Below are 17,702 nucleotides of genomic sequence, written 5' to 3'. Positions count from 1 at the left end.
GTAAATATAAGCCAAACCATTACACTGTACACTTTAAACTTATACAGTCATATATGTCAATTTTGTCTCAATAAAACTGGAAAAATAAATTAAAAAAAATTATGGGTGGTACCATGTAAGAGTTCTTCAGTACCTTAAAATTCCCTCCTTTATTTTAATTCTGATACGGAAACCTCAACTTCAACTCAAACTTACATCATAGACGAACCCCTTCTTTTTCACTGGGAAAAATTGTGATTTGAAAGAATCTTCTTTGGTATTAATGGAAAGACTTGTTCTTCATGATTGGGGTCAATAAGTGATGTTCTGATGAATGTCCTTACCTGGCTTGAAAGGTTCTTGACTTGTTGGGCATGAATGATCTCCGGAGTATCAACCACAGAAGTAAAATTGGCTTTTTCCATTTCTGCTGATTGCTTATACTTAACCTGCAAAAGGACAGCCAATAGTTGGGTAAATGTTTACAATGTGCACATCCGTTGGCTTAGTTTGACTAAGAAGTGATTAATATTTCTTATCCAAAAGGATTCATTCATTTGCTAGCCAACATTTTTTCCCTATTGTGTCTATAGCTTTATGCTAAAGAGTGAGATTCAGAAAGAAAGGTTGAGTCCTAGCTGTTGAAAGGCTTACTATCTATTTGGGGGCGGGGGCAGGGTGGTGTTGGGTAGGGTATGGGAAAGCAGAAGGAGAGAGATAATCAACAGACAGTAGGAGAAGGACAGATGAAAGCAGCCCTGGCAAAGGGCCCCTGATCCTTTCATCAGAATGCATTCCACCATGTGGATATTTAGGGATGCCACTATATGTGTTTAACTGTAATTGATCAACAAGTAAGACAACAGAAGGACAACACTGTGTCCTTGTAATCACAGCTACTTTTTTTGTTGAAAGACTGACATGGAACAGTAACACTGACCTGACTGGCAATATCTGTAGCATTCCTGGCTCTGAGGAAGTCGGGAGTTTCATTGGCCATGGCATTCAGGCCTCTTCCTTTGACTTCCAGCTCCAGGTCTCTCTTATATTCTTTCTATAGTAGCATTAAAAAAAAAAAAAAAAAGAAAAGTTACTTAACTCATGACTAGGTAATAAATGTGCAGAGTGAATACAGATCCACATAACATGCCACCTTCACCTTTCCCTGTGGCAGGATGGAGTGGTGACAACAGCAGACCACTTTAGGAAACTATTCTACTCATGCCAGGCCTCCTTTGGAACGCTTGTTAGCATTCTCTACTTAGAAAATTAAAGTATAAAAGCACATTTTAAATCTGGTTTGGTATGTAAAGGATTATACTTAGGTGCCCACCACTCCAGTGTGCTGCCTTTATTTAAATGGGCACAACAAATGTATCAAGGTTAAATCAAATAATATTAGATAAATAACAGGTTACAATAGCCACTACAGAAACAGACTGTTATAATATCAACACATCCAAAATCGAGATATTTTATTTAACGGTTAATAATCATGTTGAATATGGAATCTGAAATACAAAAACTCTCTTTTTATTGCTTTCTGGTTTTTTATGCAACTTGGCTAAGGAGGAGGAGATGCTGGGTTGATTCTGTGCATGCAGTTGGCTGTGTGCCCACCTCATTGAGGATCTGAGTGGCGTTCTTTGCTCTTAGCATGTCGGGCGTATCTTCCATTTCACTGAGACCCTTCCCACGGATGCCTTCCTCTAGATCTTTCCTGTACTCTTTCTATGGCACAAAATACAAGCAACAATGCTGACAAGAAAGCCTGGATTATTCCTCTTTGGTGAAGAGCCAAAACAAAACAAAAAATCCTTCTAATTTTAAAGAGTTACAGTTTAGTAAATAAAGATATGAATAAAGGCAGGGTATAAGCTTCATCAGTTAATATTCAATGTCAAATAAGAAACTAGAAATTAATAGAAGGCTGAGGTAAGCACATTTAATAAGGTATTCAATTAAAAAATTAGAAGAATTAACATGGGTAGTAGATTAGGGGGTAGTACCAAACACATGTGAACCCAACTTGAAACCTGAAAAGTTAGGTGGTAGTGAAAATGGTAGAAGGAACACGTTGATGAGTGTCATTAGTGCAATTATTTGGATCAGGAGGGAAAGAAAAGACCACGTAGGCACTACCTCGCTGGCTATTTTGGTTGCATATTTGACATGTAATAAAGCTGGCGTGACCTCCAGGCCAATCAGGTTTCTGCCTTTAATGGACTCTTCATAATCTTTCTTATATTCTTTCTAAAGTGAGTAGGAAGGAAAGACAAGTTAAGAATGTTTATTACAATTTCTTTCTCAATCCTAGGAAGAAAAGAATTCCATTTTCCTTCTATGTATGGCCTCTTAACTTGATCTTAGTTCTGCTAATGGTCACACATTTGAAATATGCCTGATTGTTCTGGAAATACTCTGTGTAGAGCAAATGGCCCAAGGAAACTCAGAGGCTGAGAAACTTTGGTGGCCTCTCATTCGTCTGTCTGCCGCTGTGATGGGGGCTGGCCCTTTGAAAGTGGAAGGATGGATATGCCACCAAGACTCTCAATCCACTGTCATCTCTCCTGATGACATTTTTCTGAAGGCAACAAAAGATTTTACTTCTGAATTAGAAGTGACTCAAGGGGGAAAAAAAACAAAAACACCCCAGAGGAAGGGAACCTGAGGGCACCAAATGCAAATTTGGCCTTTTTCATAATCATGACTATTAAGTCACTGAACAGATAAGGTGAATAATGTAGCACAGACAAGTTCTCCGGCTTTGCTCACTGTTGAGAGGGAGGGCCATGACCTCCCCCATCTCCTCTCCAATCCCTGGATGAGGCTGTTTTACTGGGAGGCTTGGAAGAGATGTTGGGACTTGATTTTTGTCATTTTTAATTTTGACAGAATTTTACATTTATAGAAGAGTATCAAGAATAGTACAAGGAACTCCCATAGATGCTTTACCCAGAGTCAGCAATTGTTTGAAACCCTTCAAAATTTTTCATTATTTGGCATTCTACACACCAGGAAGCTCCCCCAAATGTTACTTTTATTAAAAACCATTTATCTTTATGGTTGGAGATATGCCCATGGAGGGGAGGCAAAAAGAAATCCAAAATAAGCCTGTTTCCCAATGAAAACAGACATTCTAAGATCCATTCTTCTCTACTATTGCTTAAAAATTAAAAGAACTATTTTAGATGCCTCTGCTTACATTTCTAAAATAGGAAATATGTCATGTTGACTTGATATTTTGATAAAAATCCTGATTAAAAGAAAAAAGTCTTCCTTTTGGGGACTGGAGGCTTCCTATTAAGAGAAGAGCAATTCAAAGCCAACAGTAGGTCTGCACAGAGAGAACTTTTCATTCAAAGAAAAATTTATGTTATGTTCAAAATAAATTGTTTCAGTGTTAGGAACAGTTTTCTATGTTCTAATTCTATGAAAAGGATAGTTGAAATAAAACATATATGGTAAATGTTTACTATTCAGATCATTTCTTTTTATAATGGAGCCACAGGATTTGTGAGATGGAAAAGATTTTAGTCATCATATTTTAGAGTCCCATCATTCACAACTTTGGGATAACAACAGGCTGGATACTTCTGTGGGTAGAGCTTGTTTTCATCAGCTTGATGGTATATTTGCTGTGTGGTGGGTTTGTGCAGGACTTACCCCACTCTGCATCTGCTGAGACTCTTTGGCAGTGATGTATGTTGGTGTTTCAAAGTCCAACATGGGCTTTCCTCGTTCCTTTTCATACTTTTCTTTGTATTTCACCTAGTTATGAAAAGCTTTATGAGATATGTCTTCTCTGGCCAATCTGTAGACAGACACCAGTTTAGCAATAGTATTTTTAATTGATACATTATGTCCAGTGGGTGGTATCTCATTGCCACTCAAAACAGTTTCCTGTTGTGATTCAGATCCAGTAGCTTTTTGTTTTGGCCTGGTGGGAGAACATCATTACTGTCTGCAAGGCATGGTCAGGATTTGTGTTCAATTCAAGGAGACAAAGGAATCACTGCAGAAGAATCAGCTAAGAGAAGCTGTGAGGCAAGAAAGTGCCTGGGGAAACCGCCCATAGATAAGGTTGGCCAAGATTTGATGTGTGTAGATGTGAACATTTTAGCCAGAGCCTCAGCCAATATTTCTGATAAAAATCTCCAGTTTTTCTTTCATAAGAACTTTTATGAGGAACCTGGGGTCTTGATTTAATAGATAATGCATACAGCTTTAATTATATATCAAAAACTCAATTGAGGTCATAACTGGTCACATATTCAGTGCTGCCAATATAGATTGGCATAAAAATGAAATCCAGGGCTTCCCTGGTGGTGCAGTGGTTGAGAGTCCGCCTGCCGATGCAGGGGACATGGGTTCGTGCCCCAGTCTGGGAAGATCCCACATGCCGCGGAGCGGCTGGGCCTGTGAGCCATGGCCGCTGAGCCTGCGCGTCCAAAAAATGAAATCCAGTTGACTAGTTGTTGACTGACTTACTAACAAACCTGTCATTCTCAAAAAGACCCCCAAGGCTATTTTACAAATACAATCTCCTTATCCTCATCACATGTGACCAGGAATGGGGGGAGCCTATAGATATTCCTAATTTACACAGGAGACATTGAAAGACATAGAGACAGAAGTCTGTGTCACACAGCATCTTGATAGCAAAGCCCAATCTCATCTCTCTTGCTTGTGACAACACATTAAAATAGAGGCCCGGTCAACAGATGAATGGATAAAGAAGATGTGGCAAATATATACAATGGAATATTACTCAGCCATAGAAAGGAACGAAACTGAGTTATTTGTAGTGAGGTGGATGGACCTAGAGACTGTCATACAGCGTGAAGTAAGTCAGAAAGAGAAAAACAAACACCATATGCTAACACATATATATGGAATCTAAAAAAAAAGAAAAGAAAAAAATATGGTCAGAAGAACCTAGGGGCAGGATGGGAATAAAGACGCAGACCTACTAGAGAATGGACTTGAGAATACAGGGAGGGGGAAGGGTAAGCTGTGACAAAGTGAGAGAGTGGCATGGACATATATACACTACCAAACATAAAATAGATAGCTAGTGGGAAGCAGCCGCATAGCAGAGGGAGATCAGCTCGGTGCTTTGTGACCACCTAGAGGGGTGGGATAGGGAGGGTGGGAGGGAGGGAGACGCAAGAGGGAAGAGATATGGGGACATACGTATATGTATAGCTGACTCACTCTGTTATAAAGCAGAAACTAACACAGCATTGTAAAGCAATTATACTCCAATAAAGATGTTAAAAATAAATAAATAAAAAGTTAAAAAAATAAATAAATGAAAGGGATGCTGTAGGTATTTTTAAATAAAATAAACACATTTTCAAAAATAAATAAATAAATAAAATAAAATAAAATAGAGGCCCGGGATCATGGGCTGCTTTACAGATGACAGGAGAGCATTTCTAGTAATTTAGACCTCTTGGTTAATGCCCAATGGGGGACCTAAATAGTGCTGAATTTGTGATATAGAAGGTCATGTGACAGCAAGCTCCTTCTCTAAGTTCTTTCCTCTAAGAATCTTAATTATTTTACAAATTTTGCAGTTTCTTCCACACCCAGAGACCACTTCAGTGGTGACCTGAGCATATCACTCCTCTGCTCGAAAGGCTCCCTATCATCCTTAGTAATATTTTCTAAGGGGTCTGTCTCCCTTGTGATGTAATCTTTATGCTATCAGTCCCTGTCAGTACCCTGAATAACACATATTGCATGTCTATGCACTGTTTCTCCAACGTATGTTCACACTGCTCTCATTCATAACATAAACATTTGCTTCAACATGTTGCTAAATTCAAAGCCCCTAATATCTTTGGGTATTTTCTCAAGCAATGGTTACTACAACTATAACTACCATCCTTGGGGGGTAGGGGTGGAATACATCAAAATTTTTTACATTGTAGAATGTGCAGGAAAAAAGTCAGTCTTGTACAGCTGAGGAAATAAAAATTATAAGCCCTCCAAAAAAAAAAAAAAAAAAAAAAAGTCAGTCTTGGTCAACTTACTACACTCTGTAATTCTGTGGCCTCTTTTAGATGAAGCTGCTCCAGATTGTCGGGTATTGTGTGGTAGTGGCCTTTACTCTTCTCATAGTTTTTCTTGTACTGGTACTGAGGGGAAGGTGGCAAAAAAAGGCACATTGATGGCAAAGCTGCTCAGCATTCCTATTTTTCCTCTTTACATTAGATATTTACACAGCAACAGCACCAAGACCAAATTAAAATTAGCAAACACTATATAGGGGGTTTAAGAAAATGTTTTAAAAGGATGAAGATCCACATTCAGTATTGTCAGTTAATCCAAGGATGTAAACACTTAGGTTATATGGCTTATTCAAAGTAGGTTTTAAGGTGCAAAGTTAAACGTGAAAGAAACTATTCCAAATGGTAAGTCTATGTTTTTAGAAGGGGGAAGGGGAGTGGTTACTCGAAAAAAAATTTAAATAGCCCCAAAATAGAAGCATTTTTATATTCTGAGAGGTGTTAGAGTCAGTGGAGAACTGGTAGATTAATGTTGTAATTTGGAAGAATGCACTCAGAGAACAGGAGAGCTTTCTAATAAATGTAGTGCCTCAGTAGCAGAGAAGGAGATGCAAGTGACCTCAGAGAAGGAATTCAGTTGAAAATGGGTGAAACAAGCTGTTTCTGGAGCAAATGATTGAGCTTACAGAACTGGCGAGTTGGCTTGTATTCAAGACATGATTCATTATCAAAGATTCCTTCATGTCAGTCACAGGTTTGTGAAGTTTCTTCAAGTCAGCCTTATACTTAACCTGTACAACAGTAAAGGAAAAAAGGAAATCACATAAATAGGAAATGGAAAATTGTATTAATGGAAACCATAATAAGATGTCCCATCCTGAAACAAGTGCTGGGGATGGCGGTGAAAAACCATACCTCATTCACAATAGCCAGAAAGTGGAAACAATTCAAGTGTCCATCGACAGACAAAGGGATAAACACAGTGTGATGTAAACATACAATGGACTATTATTCAACCATAAGAAAGAATGAAGTTCTGACACATGCTACAGCAGGGATGAACCTTGAAAACATTATGCTAAATGAAGTGAGCCAGACAAAAAAAGGGACAAATACTGTATGACCCCACTTACATGAATTCTCTAATAGGCAAATTCATAGGGACAGAAAGTAGATTAGAGGTTACCAGGGATTGGTGGGAGGGGGAAATGGAGAGTTATTGCTTAATAGTTACGGAGTTTGTGTTTGGGGTGATGAAAAAGTTTTGGAAATAATAGTGGTAGTTGGACAACATTGTGAATGTAATTAATGCCACCGAATTACATATTTAAAAATAGTTAAAATGGCAAATTTCACATTATATATTTTACCACAGTTAAACAAACACATACCTCACTTGTGAGATTATTAGCATCTTTCATGATTTTGAAGAGCTGGCTGTCTTTTGGATTGTATTTTGGTGTCTTGCCCTTCTCTTTGTTGAAATTTTCTCGGTATTTAACCTAACAGCAAATGCAAAAATCCAAATTATTCCTGAGCATCAATTAATCTGAAGACTGAGGAATGGAGGAAATGTAAATATAAAAGAGTATGTGCTACACATAAAGGGGTCATATAATTTATTATCCAAATTAGGACACTTTTAAGAGTAAAAGCACTATTAATAATTATGTTGGGACAACAGGCAATTGAGAATAAGATCAAGTGATATAGTATTTGTTTTGCTCATTTTTATATTATCTGGAGGTATGAAAGATATTCACCTTTTTTTGATGCAGAATAAAAATGCATGGGAAAAGGCTTCAGGCTAAATTCAAAGAAGTGATCTAATATATTTGACTCAGAACATTTTGGTCCTCTTAACTAGCAAAACCAAAAGCACTTTAGGTCTATTGCCAGGAGTTCCAAGAGGCTTTATAAATGATCAAGAAGGGTGAGAAGTAAGGAATCTATTAAATCAGGAGATTTATTGTTATGTACTTTCGCTATATCATTTAAATTTGTTTTTAATTGGCAAAAAAATTGGCATAACTTCTGAGTAAAAGAAGCACAGAATTTGGGGGTTAATGGCTTCGGTATGATTTCAGGCTAGAAGAAGGAAAGAAGTGAGATAACTTTAGTATAATGAGAAAAAATAAGATTAAATATACTTGCAGGATACATAAAAGTAAGAATACACAAAGGACAAAATAACTTCAATTTAAAAAATAAGCACAATGCCTGGCACTAATAGTTGCTCAATAAATGTGATCTGATTGATGAAAGAGAGAGACAGTCATAATGCCTAGGTAAAATAGCTAAAGATGATGATTTACTTATAGGGATATTCAACAGAATAAACTGAAAGTGACAGAAACATTTCCTTATTTAAAAACAGACTGATGCCTTTGTCACTAGGATTAATCCAGAAGTAGAACTCTACTAGTTACTCACTCTAGGAACAAAGAAAAATGAGCTATTTCTAGAAGTTAGCCAGCTGAAAGGGCAATATTTGATGCTCTGGGACACCTAGAGTTTCTGTTATTGGTAAGATGAAAGACTCGCTCATTCAAAATTATTAGCACACCAGGATCTGGTCACCAGATATTTCACACTGTAGGCATTTAAAATCAGTACCCCTCATGCTTCATCACTTTACTTCCCCACAACTTTACACATCCAGCACAACAGGAACAAAAGGAGACCACTCAAATGCTAAGAACAATGAAATCTGCCACATCAGAGAAAAAGCATTCGCAGTGCTGAGGCTCATTTATTCTGAATAAATCTCCAGTGGAAATGTGTTGGCAAAATAAGCATGCAGAACAGTACAGCACGATGCAGGCACACTGAGTCAGACACACAATGGAGGAAGCAGAAAACATAACAGGAAAACACAATGTGAATAAATGCTACAATGGCTCTTCTCTGAAAGGAAGTTCACTCCGCAAAGAAAGAAATGCAAAGCCTGCTAAGGAAAGTCAGAGGTGGTGAGTTGTCTGAACCAAGAGAAAACTTTTCCTAAGGATATAGAAACCCATAAGACTAGGGCTGATCCCAAGAGCAGTGAAACAAGGAAAAAGCAAAGTAAACTAGATGTGCAGAGTCAGACTGGGGAAGGGATGATGCAAAGGCCCATCTCTGATGAGAATAAAATCCATTTCTTTTAGAAGAATGCTAAAAATCCTCTATCTTTTAGAAAATAACTCATTTCTGAGAAAATATTTGAAGAGCAGCTTTCTACTGGTCTCATTTCAGTTCTTTTCTGTTAATTTTAAGTAGATTTAAATTTCTAACTTTTTAATTAAAAAAAAAAAAAGTTGTGCCTCCTCTTTCCACAAGAAGGCCCCAAGCAAGTGCAGGTGAGCACAACTGCTGCTGGGAATCTGAGCCAACACGCTTGACCTTCCTTTTTGACTGGATCTTAAGAACTACTATATTTTGCATGATAAGGACACACATCAGATTCAGGACTCCAAGAATTCTTAGAAAGGTGTGGGATTAGGCAGGAAGTACAGTAAAACCACATTCACATGGCGTATGGAATGGAAAAGCCTTCTTTTTCTTGTTTACCAGGGAAGTGAGAGGCAACCATGCAATGCCGTGTATCAGCAAACGGCAATACCAGTGTCCATTACCCCAAAGGGCTCAGATAGTGTGAGAAAACGGTTTCTGATCAATTATTCTTTCAAAGTTCAATTAAATTTAAAGATCTAACATCCAGTTGTTCTGCTCCTTTTCAGGGACTTGAACTGTATATCGGTGCTTCTAAAGACTGAAGAGCAGGTCCAAGAATTAGAATGTTTCTTGCCACTGAGACTGTAAAAAACAGGGTGAAAGCTATGAGCGAAAACATTTTGAGCAGTTTATACTGTTGACTCAGAGTATGTCTGAACTGAGAGACTGTATTAAATGCCAGTCTTAAATGTATTAAACACCAGCAATGGTAATCAGCAGAGGCTGTCTTTGTGTGGTTGCAGATGAGATTCTCAGTCTGTTTTCATCTTTTGATTGGTGTCAGCAGCCTAAAGAAGGTAGGAGGCCATCTCCAAATCTACTCTACCTTCCTGTTCCAAAGGCATGTTCCAGAGGGAAAGTTTCATGCAGCAAAAGACAGGTGTGTGCAAAAGTATATCCTTTGACAAATTTCCACAGCATTCTACACGTTCCAACACAAAACCAACAGAAAAGAGTGCGACTTGGTCAGTCCCCTGACCAAGGCTAAGAAGATAGGTGAGAGAAAGAGGAAGACAGATATATGGGATCACTGATGCCAGTCTTACATCACTGATGAGCACATTAGTTTTCTTAAGCTGCCTCATCATAGGGGTGTCATAAGATGCGGCGCCGTGCCCGTACCCTCTCCTTTGGCCTTTGACGTATTCCGCCTAGAGTACCAGCAAGACAGCAAAGTCAGAACGGGGAGGGCCCACACAGAGGAGAAGTCTCCTTGGACCAGGGGCCGCACCATGAAGCTGTCAATCCTGAGGCAAGCCTTTCCCAGGAAGTAAACCCAGGAAAGGGAGCTCATAAAACGATCTGGTTGGGACTCATTCTCCACATCATAGGATTCACTTGGGGTTAGAAATACAGGTCTCTCTCGGGCTTCCCTGGTGGCACAGTGGTTGAGAGTCTGCCTACCGATACAGGGGACACAGGTTTGTGCCCCGGTCCGGGAAGATCCCACATGCCGCGGAGCGGCTGGGCCTGTGAGCTATGGCCGCTGAGCCTGCGCGTCCGGAGCCTGTGCTCCGCAGCGGGAGAGGCCACAACAGTGAGAGGCCCGCGTACCAAAAATAAAAAATAAAAAAGAAATACAGGGCTTCCCTGGTGGCGCAGTGGTTGAGAGTCCGCCTGCCAATGCAGGGGGCACGGGTTCGTGCCCCGGTCCGGGAGGATCCCACGTGCCGCGGAGCGGCTGGGCCCGTGAGCCATGGCCGCTGAGCCTGTGTGTCCGGAGCCTGTGCTCTGCAACGGGAGAGGCCACAACAGTGAGAGGCCCGCGTACCGCAAAAAAAAAAAAAAAAAAAAAAAGAAATACAGGCCTCTATTTGTAAAACCGGTAAAGTCTTCAAAATTTCAACCTGTTTTTAACTTGCTAATGGTATGACCTTGGAGATTTAAAAACATACTAAAAATTTTTACATTGAAAAGTTCATGTTACATTTCATTATTCTTAGAGATTCCACTGTTTCTTGCTGGTGATTTCATATCTTGGTTTCAAGTACTTATACAATTCCAATAACTTATAATAAAAATACCACATAGGAGTTTTAAATTCAAAAACGTTTTAAAAATAGTATTTGCTTGTCCTCAGTCATCTGAACTTTTTGTCTCCTCATAATTCCCTCCTGTTTTGTCACTTGATGTTACTTGTATCTTCCAAAAGATTGGGATCCCACATTTGGCATTGCTGAAAGTCATACATACAACCACCAAAGGTATCCTAAACATATTTCTTCAAACAAATACTTGAGAAAACAGACAATGAAAAGAAGGTAGGATCTTTGAATTGGAGAAGAGATAAGATATTCCTGAGCTCATCTTTTGGGACTAAAACTTGCTCTCTGGAAGATCTGGTGGTTGATCATGGGGTCTCTGATCTGAAGTCTGAAAACTTGTCGTAACTCAGGAGTATTCTAGATAATTGGTCTCACAAGGGAAATTAGGTAATGGGGCAATCAAGTTTGGACACATTCCTAAGTCCATCTACTCAATAATATGAAATCTGCTAGAATTAGGCATTCCCCCTCAGCTCCCTGTACATACCTCGATCAAACACTTACAACCCCAAACTGTAATTATTTAGCCATAGACATATAGTCTGAGGACATCTACTGCCTCTAGTTTCTAGCCCAGGCATTCAATATATGTTTGCTGAATGAAAAACTAAAAGTGACTGCATCTGATATAACTTTTCAAAGCTTTTCGTGATATCATTTTCAAAGCTCTGGAGTGCTGCAGTATCTCTCTGGTTGCTAATACCGCACTTTCATTCTGGGAATCACTTCTTCCTGCAAGGTCTTTAAACATCCCCTCACATCAGAGCTGCTGCTCGCCCATCTGTGTTACCTGGCTGCTCAGCTTGGCTGCCTTCTTGGCCATTTCAATGTCTGGGCGCCCAAGCATGCTTAGCCCGTGGCTGCCTTCCTTGCGGTGCTTGGCTCTGTACTCCACCTGCATCAAAGAAAACCAGAATGGGCACCACGTTCTAGGTGGCCAGTGACCACCAACTACTTGTTTGCAGTGACCACTTGGGACTGGGTACCTTCTAAACACACCCTTACCTCGCTGGCCTGTTTGGCTGCCTGCGTGGCCTTCTTGATGTCTGGCCGATCGGCCACTGTTGTGTAATGCAGGTTTTCTTTAGCATCTTTTTTGTAAGCGACCTTTATTTGGAAAAAGAAAACATTTGCTCACTTGAGAGATACGCTATCTTTCTGAAAGGAACCTTTTATTAAAACCAAATCAACCCCACTACCGTATTTTTTAGACCACCAGATATAGAAATTAGGGTGACCACTCACTGGACCCAGCCCAGCATATACCGATGTGGGATCCACCAGCTCAAGTGGCCCCCTGCGAGTGAGAGGAGAAACTTACATTACTCTGCTTCTTGGCCACCTCCATAGCGTGTTTCACCTCTGGGGGCTCCAGCATGATGGAGTAGTTGGATTTTCCTTTCTCCTTGACAAACTTCTTCTTGTAATTTGTCTAAAAAGAGCCAGAATTACTTATGTGAGCAGAGGAAGCTGGGAACAGAATTGTTTTACTTGAAGAACTATGAGAAGATCTTGAGGAAAATCCGTGGCTCTCCATTTTGGTGTCATTTTGGAACTGGGGTCTCTGATACATATTCTAGTTCTTCCCTGTCATTTCTGTCCTGGAACCTGTCATTGAACCACACACCAGTCTTTGGAGAACTGATGACAAGCAAATTAAACTCTTTCATTGACCATTTCTACCTTTTTAAAATAAATGGAACCACACAGGGCTCATAAAATATAATACCATGATTATTAAAGCATTATCCATAAGGATGTAGTGGGCAGAGATTACTGAGATACAAAGAGGTGACTTTACTTCTCTAAAATTGTTCAGCAGTTTAAGGAGAGGGGAGATGATGGGAGAGGCTGATCTTTACTATCAATGCTCCCTCCCTTTATTACCACTACTAGGTTAGTGGCATCTTATACTGCTAGACAATACATCCTATGGCCAAACCCACATCTGCCACAGTTGCCGTAATTGGAAAGCCAATAAGTATTGAGTTGTCTTTTAAACCAGCGTTCAAAATTCACATATAGGTACTGATGGTAAGAGTGAAGTAACGCAAAGGAAAGTATAAGCAAAAATGCCGCTTACAGTCTTTTGCTGGATTCTAAGGTAAAGTGCCATTGCTGTTGCCAAGAGTCCTGGGGATGGTCACTTACATCACTGACGTTCCTGGTCACCTCCTTGACATGAACGGTGTCCCGGGTCTCCGGCAGTGTTGTGTATGAGCCCTGAGCCAAGTGCTTCTTCACATGCTGCTTGTACTTGTTCTGAGGGAAAGCACAGAGAGCTTGTTTAAATGTCTGCCTGGGGCATCAGCCCAAGACGGAAGGCAAGCCTATGGGGTGCTGGAGGGTTACCTCGGACACCAGATTGCTGACTGTCTTTGCCAGGAGGATCTGAGGCGTATCGGGCACGGCATGGTAGGTTCCTCTTTCCTTGACATGTTTCTGTTTGTATTTCAGCTGCAGGGGTGAAAAAAGCATTTCTTCAGTTCCTCTGACTCTCCTGCATATTTTTTTTTTTTTTTTTAATTTTTTTTTTTTTTTTTTTTTTTGCAGTATGCAGGCCTCTCACTGTTGTGGCCTCTCCCGTTGCGGAACACAGGCTCCGGACGCGCAGGCTCAGCGGCCATGGCTCACGGGCCTAGCCGCTCCGCAGCATGTGGGATCTTCCCGGACCGGGGCACGAACCCGTGTCCCCTGCATCGGCAGGCGGACTCTCAACCACTGCGCCACCAGGGAAGCCCTCCTGCATATTTTTATTAAGCTCCCAAGTTACTAAATAGAGCTGGGAGAATAGCACCATTGACGGAGTAGAATCATTAAACTCAGGAAAAGATCTCATGTTTGGAAATCTTGGGAAATATCAAAAAAGGATTTTCTTTATCTCATGCAAGTTGAGACTTTAATAACAATCAGAATGAATCTTACGATGAATCTTTATACATACAGCGTTAGTTCACAGCACTTTTAAATATGTCATTGGACCCTCCCGTAAACCCTGGGAGGCATTATTATTCCTCCTTTCCAGATGAGGAAACACAGGAAGCATAGGAAGCGTATGACCCCACAGAAATGAATACGTTTCCTTATAGAGTCCAACCAGGCCTTCAGAGTCCCCACTGCGGCGTGTGGATTATCTTGAGGTGCAGCATAGATCGGGAGAGGCCACCTGGCTGTAACAGCTTCCCACTGCTGCCGCTCTGCTCTGCCAAGTCAGTGGTGTCGACGTGGGCAGCAGCCTCCTCTGTGCTGCGGGCCCCTGGGCACTGGGCTGCAGAAGACAGCCCTGAGTGAGGTTAGGCCTCTTGGAAGGGACTGAATACTTACATCACTTTCTATTATAGAATTCTTCAGGGCCAGCACCATGTCTTTATCATCAGTGACAGAAAGCTTGCAACCTTTGAGGAACTCCCGGTCCAGCTTGTATTCAAACTGTAACAGAAGAAAGACAGAGGAAGATGGGAAAGGGTGACAGGCACAGGAGGAAGCCGGTATTTGGTTGAATTTGTAGGGAGTCCTCTTCTTAAGGGCACTATGGGGATTTGCTACCAGGATGGGGGCAGGGGCTTCCTGCTAGGCCCACTGAAAGCTGGGCTCCTCCTTTCCAGCCCCAAGGCCAGGACAAAGCCCTCCTGGCCCTCCCCCGCCTCCCTCAGGACTCTGAGCCATTAGTGTTTGGGCCCAGCCACGGGAGACCAGGCTCTGTGGCCAGGTCTGCTTCCTGAGCTTGCCTTCTACACCTTACAACCCCCCTGTCCTTCTTGGATCTCAAATGAGCTAGGGTTAACACCTGTGACAGTGGTTATTATGAATAAAGATAAATTTTTCTGTCTCAGGTATGTCATGCAGTTCTGACTGCCTCTCTTATCTCACATCGCTTTGCTGTAGGGATGACTTGGCGGCCTGGATGAAGTCCGGTCGGTCAGGGGTCCATCTCCAGTGGGCTTTGTTGGCTTCATACTGCTTCTTGTAATCCAGCTGTTTTTAACAGGACAAAAACAAGTCACTTCATTCAGTGGCCTGAATTCACAACCGCACACGTTGCACAGAGAGACTCATCTTGCGTTTTAACATGTAACAAGTCATGGTTCTTTATGCAAGAGAGAGCCCCAAGTAAAATTTCTGTACAATGGATGCAACTAGTTGGCCACTCAAGTTGTCCTCTTGTGGGACCCTCTGGCCTCAAAATAGGGGCTAAAATTTTTAAAGGCTCCTGGCGAAACAACTCTTCAAACTCAGTCAGTGCAGTCTAATCATTTTCAGAGTCAAGTACTTTTAATTTCTAACGAAATTCAAACTTTTAAAAAAAGTATTAAACACTTGCAGTATTTATTTCATTCCAGGCTCTTTTCAAAGTGCTTTATATATATGTATATTAACTCATTGACTCTTTAGCACAACTATATGAAATCAGCAGCTGAGGAACTGCCTAGAAGGGCTAAGTAAGCTGCCCAGGTGAGACAGCTAGTGAACAGTGGATCTGGGTTTCAAACCTGGGCAGCCAGGCATCAGAGGTGCTTGTGGACTTGCTAGACTTGCATCTGAGCTGGAGAACTGGCTGCCTTGGGCTGAACCTGAAGCACAGAAGTGAGTGTCCTTGGGAAGAGCCCTCATCATGAGAGGCACATTTCTTTCCTCACTCTTTTTCTTTCTCCTTTTTTTGGTCAAGGTATAATTGGTATACAATAAGATAACATGTTTTATAAGTTAAAAACTGATCCAACTTTTCCCCGTTCTATTGTGAAAATTTTCAGATGCATGAGGAGTTGCATGAATCTTACAGAGAATACCCATACACCCAGCACCTAGATTCTACAACGTACATTTTACTGCATTTGCTTCGTCCCACATCAATCCTGCTACCCATCCCTCTGTCCATCCCCAGGACACCTGTACGATACCTGCCAGTCCCTAAAGGCATTTCAGTTTGCTGGCCCTAATAAATATAAGTTATCTGTAGCACTAGTAGGCACTAGTTGGGTTTTACAATATTTCATTATATAACCATTTATATATATTTTAAGAAGTCGATACTCATTTAAATGCACAAAAATGTTTCTGTGGTTGAGGCTTTAAGATGCCCCATCACAAAGAAATGAGTCAGCGCAGGGAGATGTGAACAGGAGGAAGGTCTAGGCCAACTCCTGACAGCACCAAGCAGCTCAAGTGTTCTCTTTTTTTTTTTTTCAGGAGAAGTAGGCTCTAGAGTTTGTGGCAGGAGAAGAACATGGAGACCGGAGACACTGTCGAAAATGTAACCTTCATTTCAGAATTAAATCCCCCATTTTTCAGCATCGTAACATGAAGGCTGAGGGGGTATAACATCCGTGGGCCGTCCCTGCTCTTCCCCACCGTCCTCTGCAAGAACCATGGGCAGCATTTAGGGGTCAGTGTTATCACTCATGTTCTGGGGCCCGACCCTTGATCTGGACTCACTAGAACTCAATCACTTGAAAAGATGTCAAAAGAGGCCATGTGCCCTACAGAAGCTGATGAACCCCTCTTAGGCTTGGGGATGTTTCTGGAACTTACATTGGTGTTGACTTTGTAGGCATCCTTGGCTGCTTTGATATGAACAGCATCAGGCTCAATGGTACAGGTGGACTTAGTTCTCTGGTAAACTTCTTTGTATTTCAGCTGTGGGAGGAAACACAGATCAATTTTTTTTTTATATAGCAGCCCACAAGTATCTTAAAAAACAAGAAATTAAAACCATGATATAGTACATGATACTCCTTAAGACTGAATCGGTCTGTTGTGAAGAAGGGATGCAGCCAGGCAGCTATGTGACACGCACCATCCTGTCTCAGATCTTAAAACCAACTCCCTAGGACACATTGTGTATGTTCACCAGTGTCACCATAGAACTTATGTCCTCTGAGCTTGTGCTGAAAGGGGCAGCTGGACAGCTATCCATGTGTGTTTTCCTGTCCCCAAATCAGAAACTCCTGAGTTCAGGACCTCTTGAAAACTGTTGATGGAAGAGAAGCCTTCCCCCATTGGCTCACCCAGATGGGATCAGGCTTGCCCTTCTTCCACGTCCCTACAGTTGTAGCTGCTATCATGTCGTGTTATAATTATTTACCTGTCTATTCTTTCCATTGAGCTGAATCCCTTGCGGGCAAAGACTGTGTATCATTCATCACCTCATTCCTAGCATCAGGCACTTAGGAACCCAATAAATATTTGATGAATGAATGAACTGATGGATGAATGCTGTCGTCACTACTGTCACTGCTAGAGCCATCGCTGGTAAGTTTGGGCACGTGTGGGTTTGAATGGGAGGGGGAGAAAAGGGAAGGCTTAGCCTCTTTGAGCCCAACTGGTCATTTTTTCATGTCTAGCCTGGAATTTCTAGCTTAACCCACTTTTGCTCCTTTTAAATTTCAGGGCCCTGGGACTCCACCTGGGACTTCTCACTAGTTATTGGGGAAGGATCTTAGGTCTT

The 17,702-nt window shown here is 41.2% G+C and overlaps 1 protein-coding gene across 1 annotated transcript in view; it reads right to left on the bottom strand.

The window, feature by feature from the left end:
• The window catches only part of NEB (nebulin), a 277,224-nt gene that overhangs the window by 21,895 nt on the left and 237,627 nt on the right, over positions 1 to 17,702 (bottom strand). The window contains 16 exon segments of the mRNA XM_032636744.1: positions 324 to 428; positions 920 to 1,033; positions 1,600 to 1,710; positions 2,122 to 2,232; positions 3,646 to 3,750; positions 6,021 to 6,125; positions 6,683 to 6,787; positions 7,388 to 7,498; positions 12,048 to 12,152; positions 12,263 to 12,364; positions 12,579 to 12,689; positions 13,409 to 13,519; positions 13,610 to 13,714; positions 14,582 to 14,686; positions 15,128 to 15,232; positions 16,787 to 16,891. Of these exon segments, the coding sequence (XP_032492635.1) occupies positions 324 to 428; positions 920 to 1,033; positions 1,600 to 1,710; positions 2,122 to 2,232; positions 3,646 to 3,750; positions 6,021 to 6,125; positions 6,683 to 6,787; positions 7,388 to 7,498; positions 12,048 to 12,152; positions 12,263 to 12,364; positions 12,579 to 12,689; positions 13,409 to 13,519; positions 13,610 to 13,714; positions 14,582 to 14,686; positions 15,128 to 15,232; positions 16,787 to 16,891 (1,716 nt within the window).

The sequence above is a fragment of the Phocoena sinus genome, chromosome 7 (genome assembly GCF_008692025.1).
Source record: "Phocoena sinus isolate mPhoSin1 chromosome 7, mPhoSin1.pri, whole genome shotgun sequence".
NCBI lineage: Eukaryota > Metazoa > Chordata > Mammalia > Artiodactyla > Phocoenidae > Phocoena > Phocoena sinus.
Note: the sequence above shows the minus strand (reverse complement) of the source record. Positions and strands in the feature narration are given on the sequence as shown.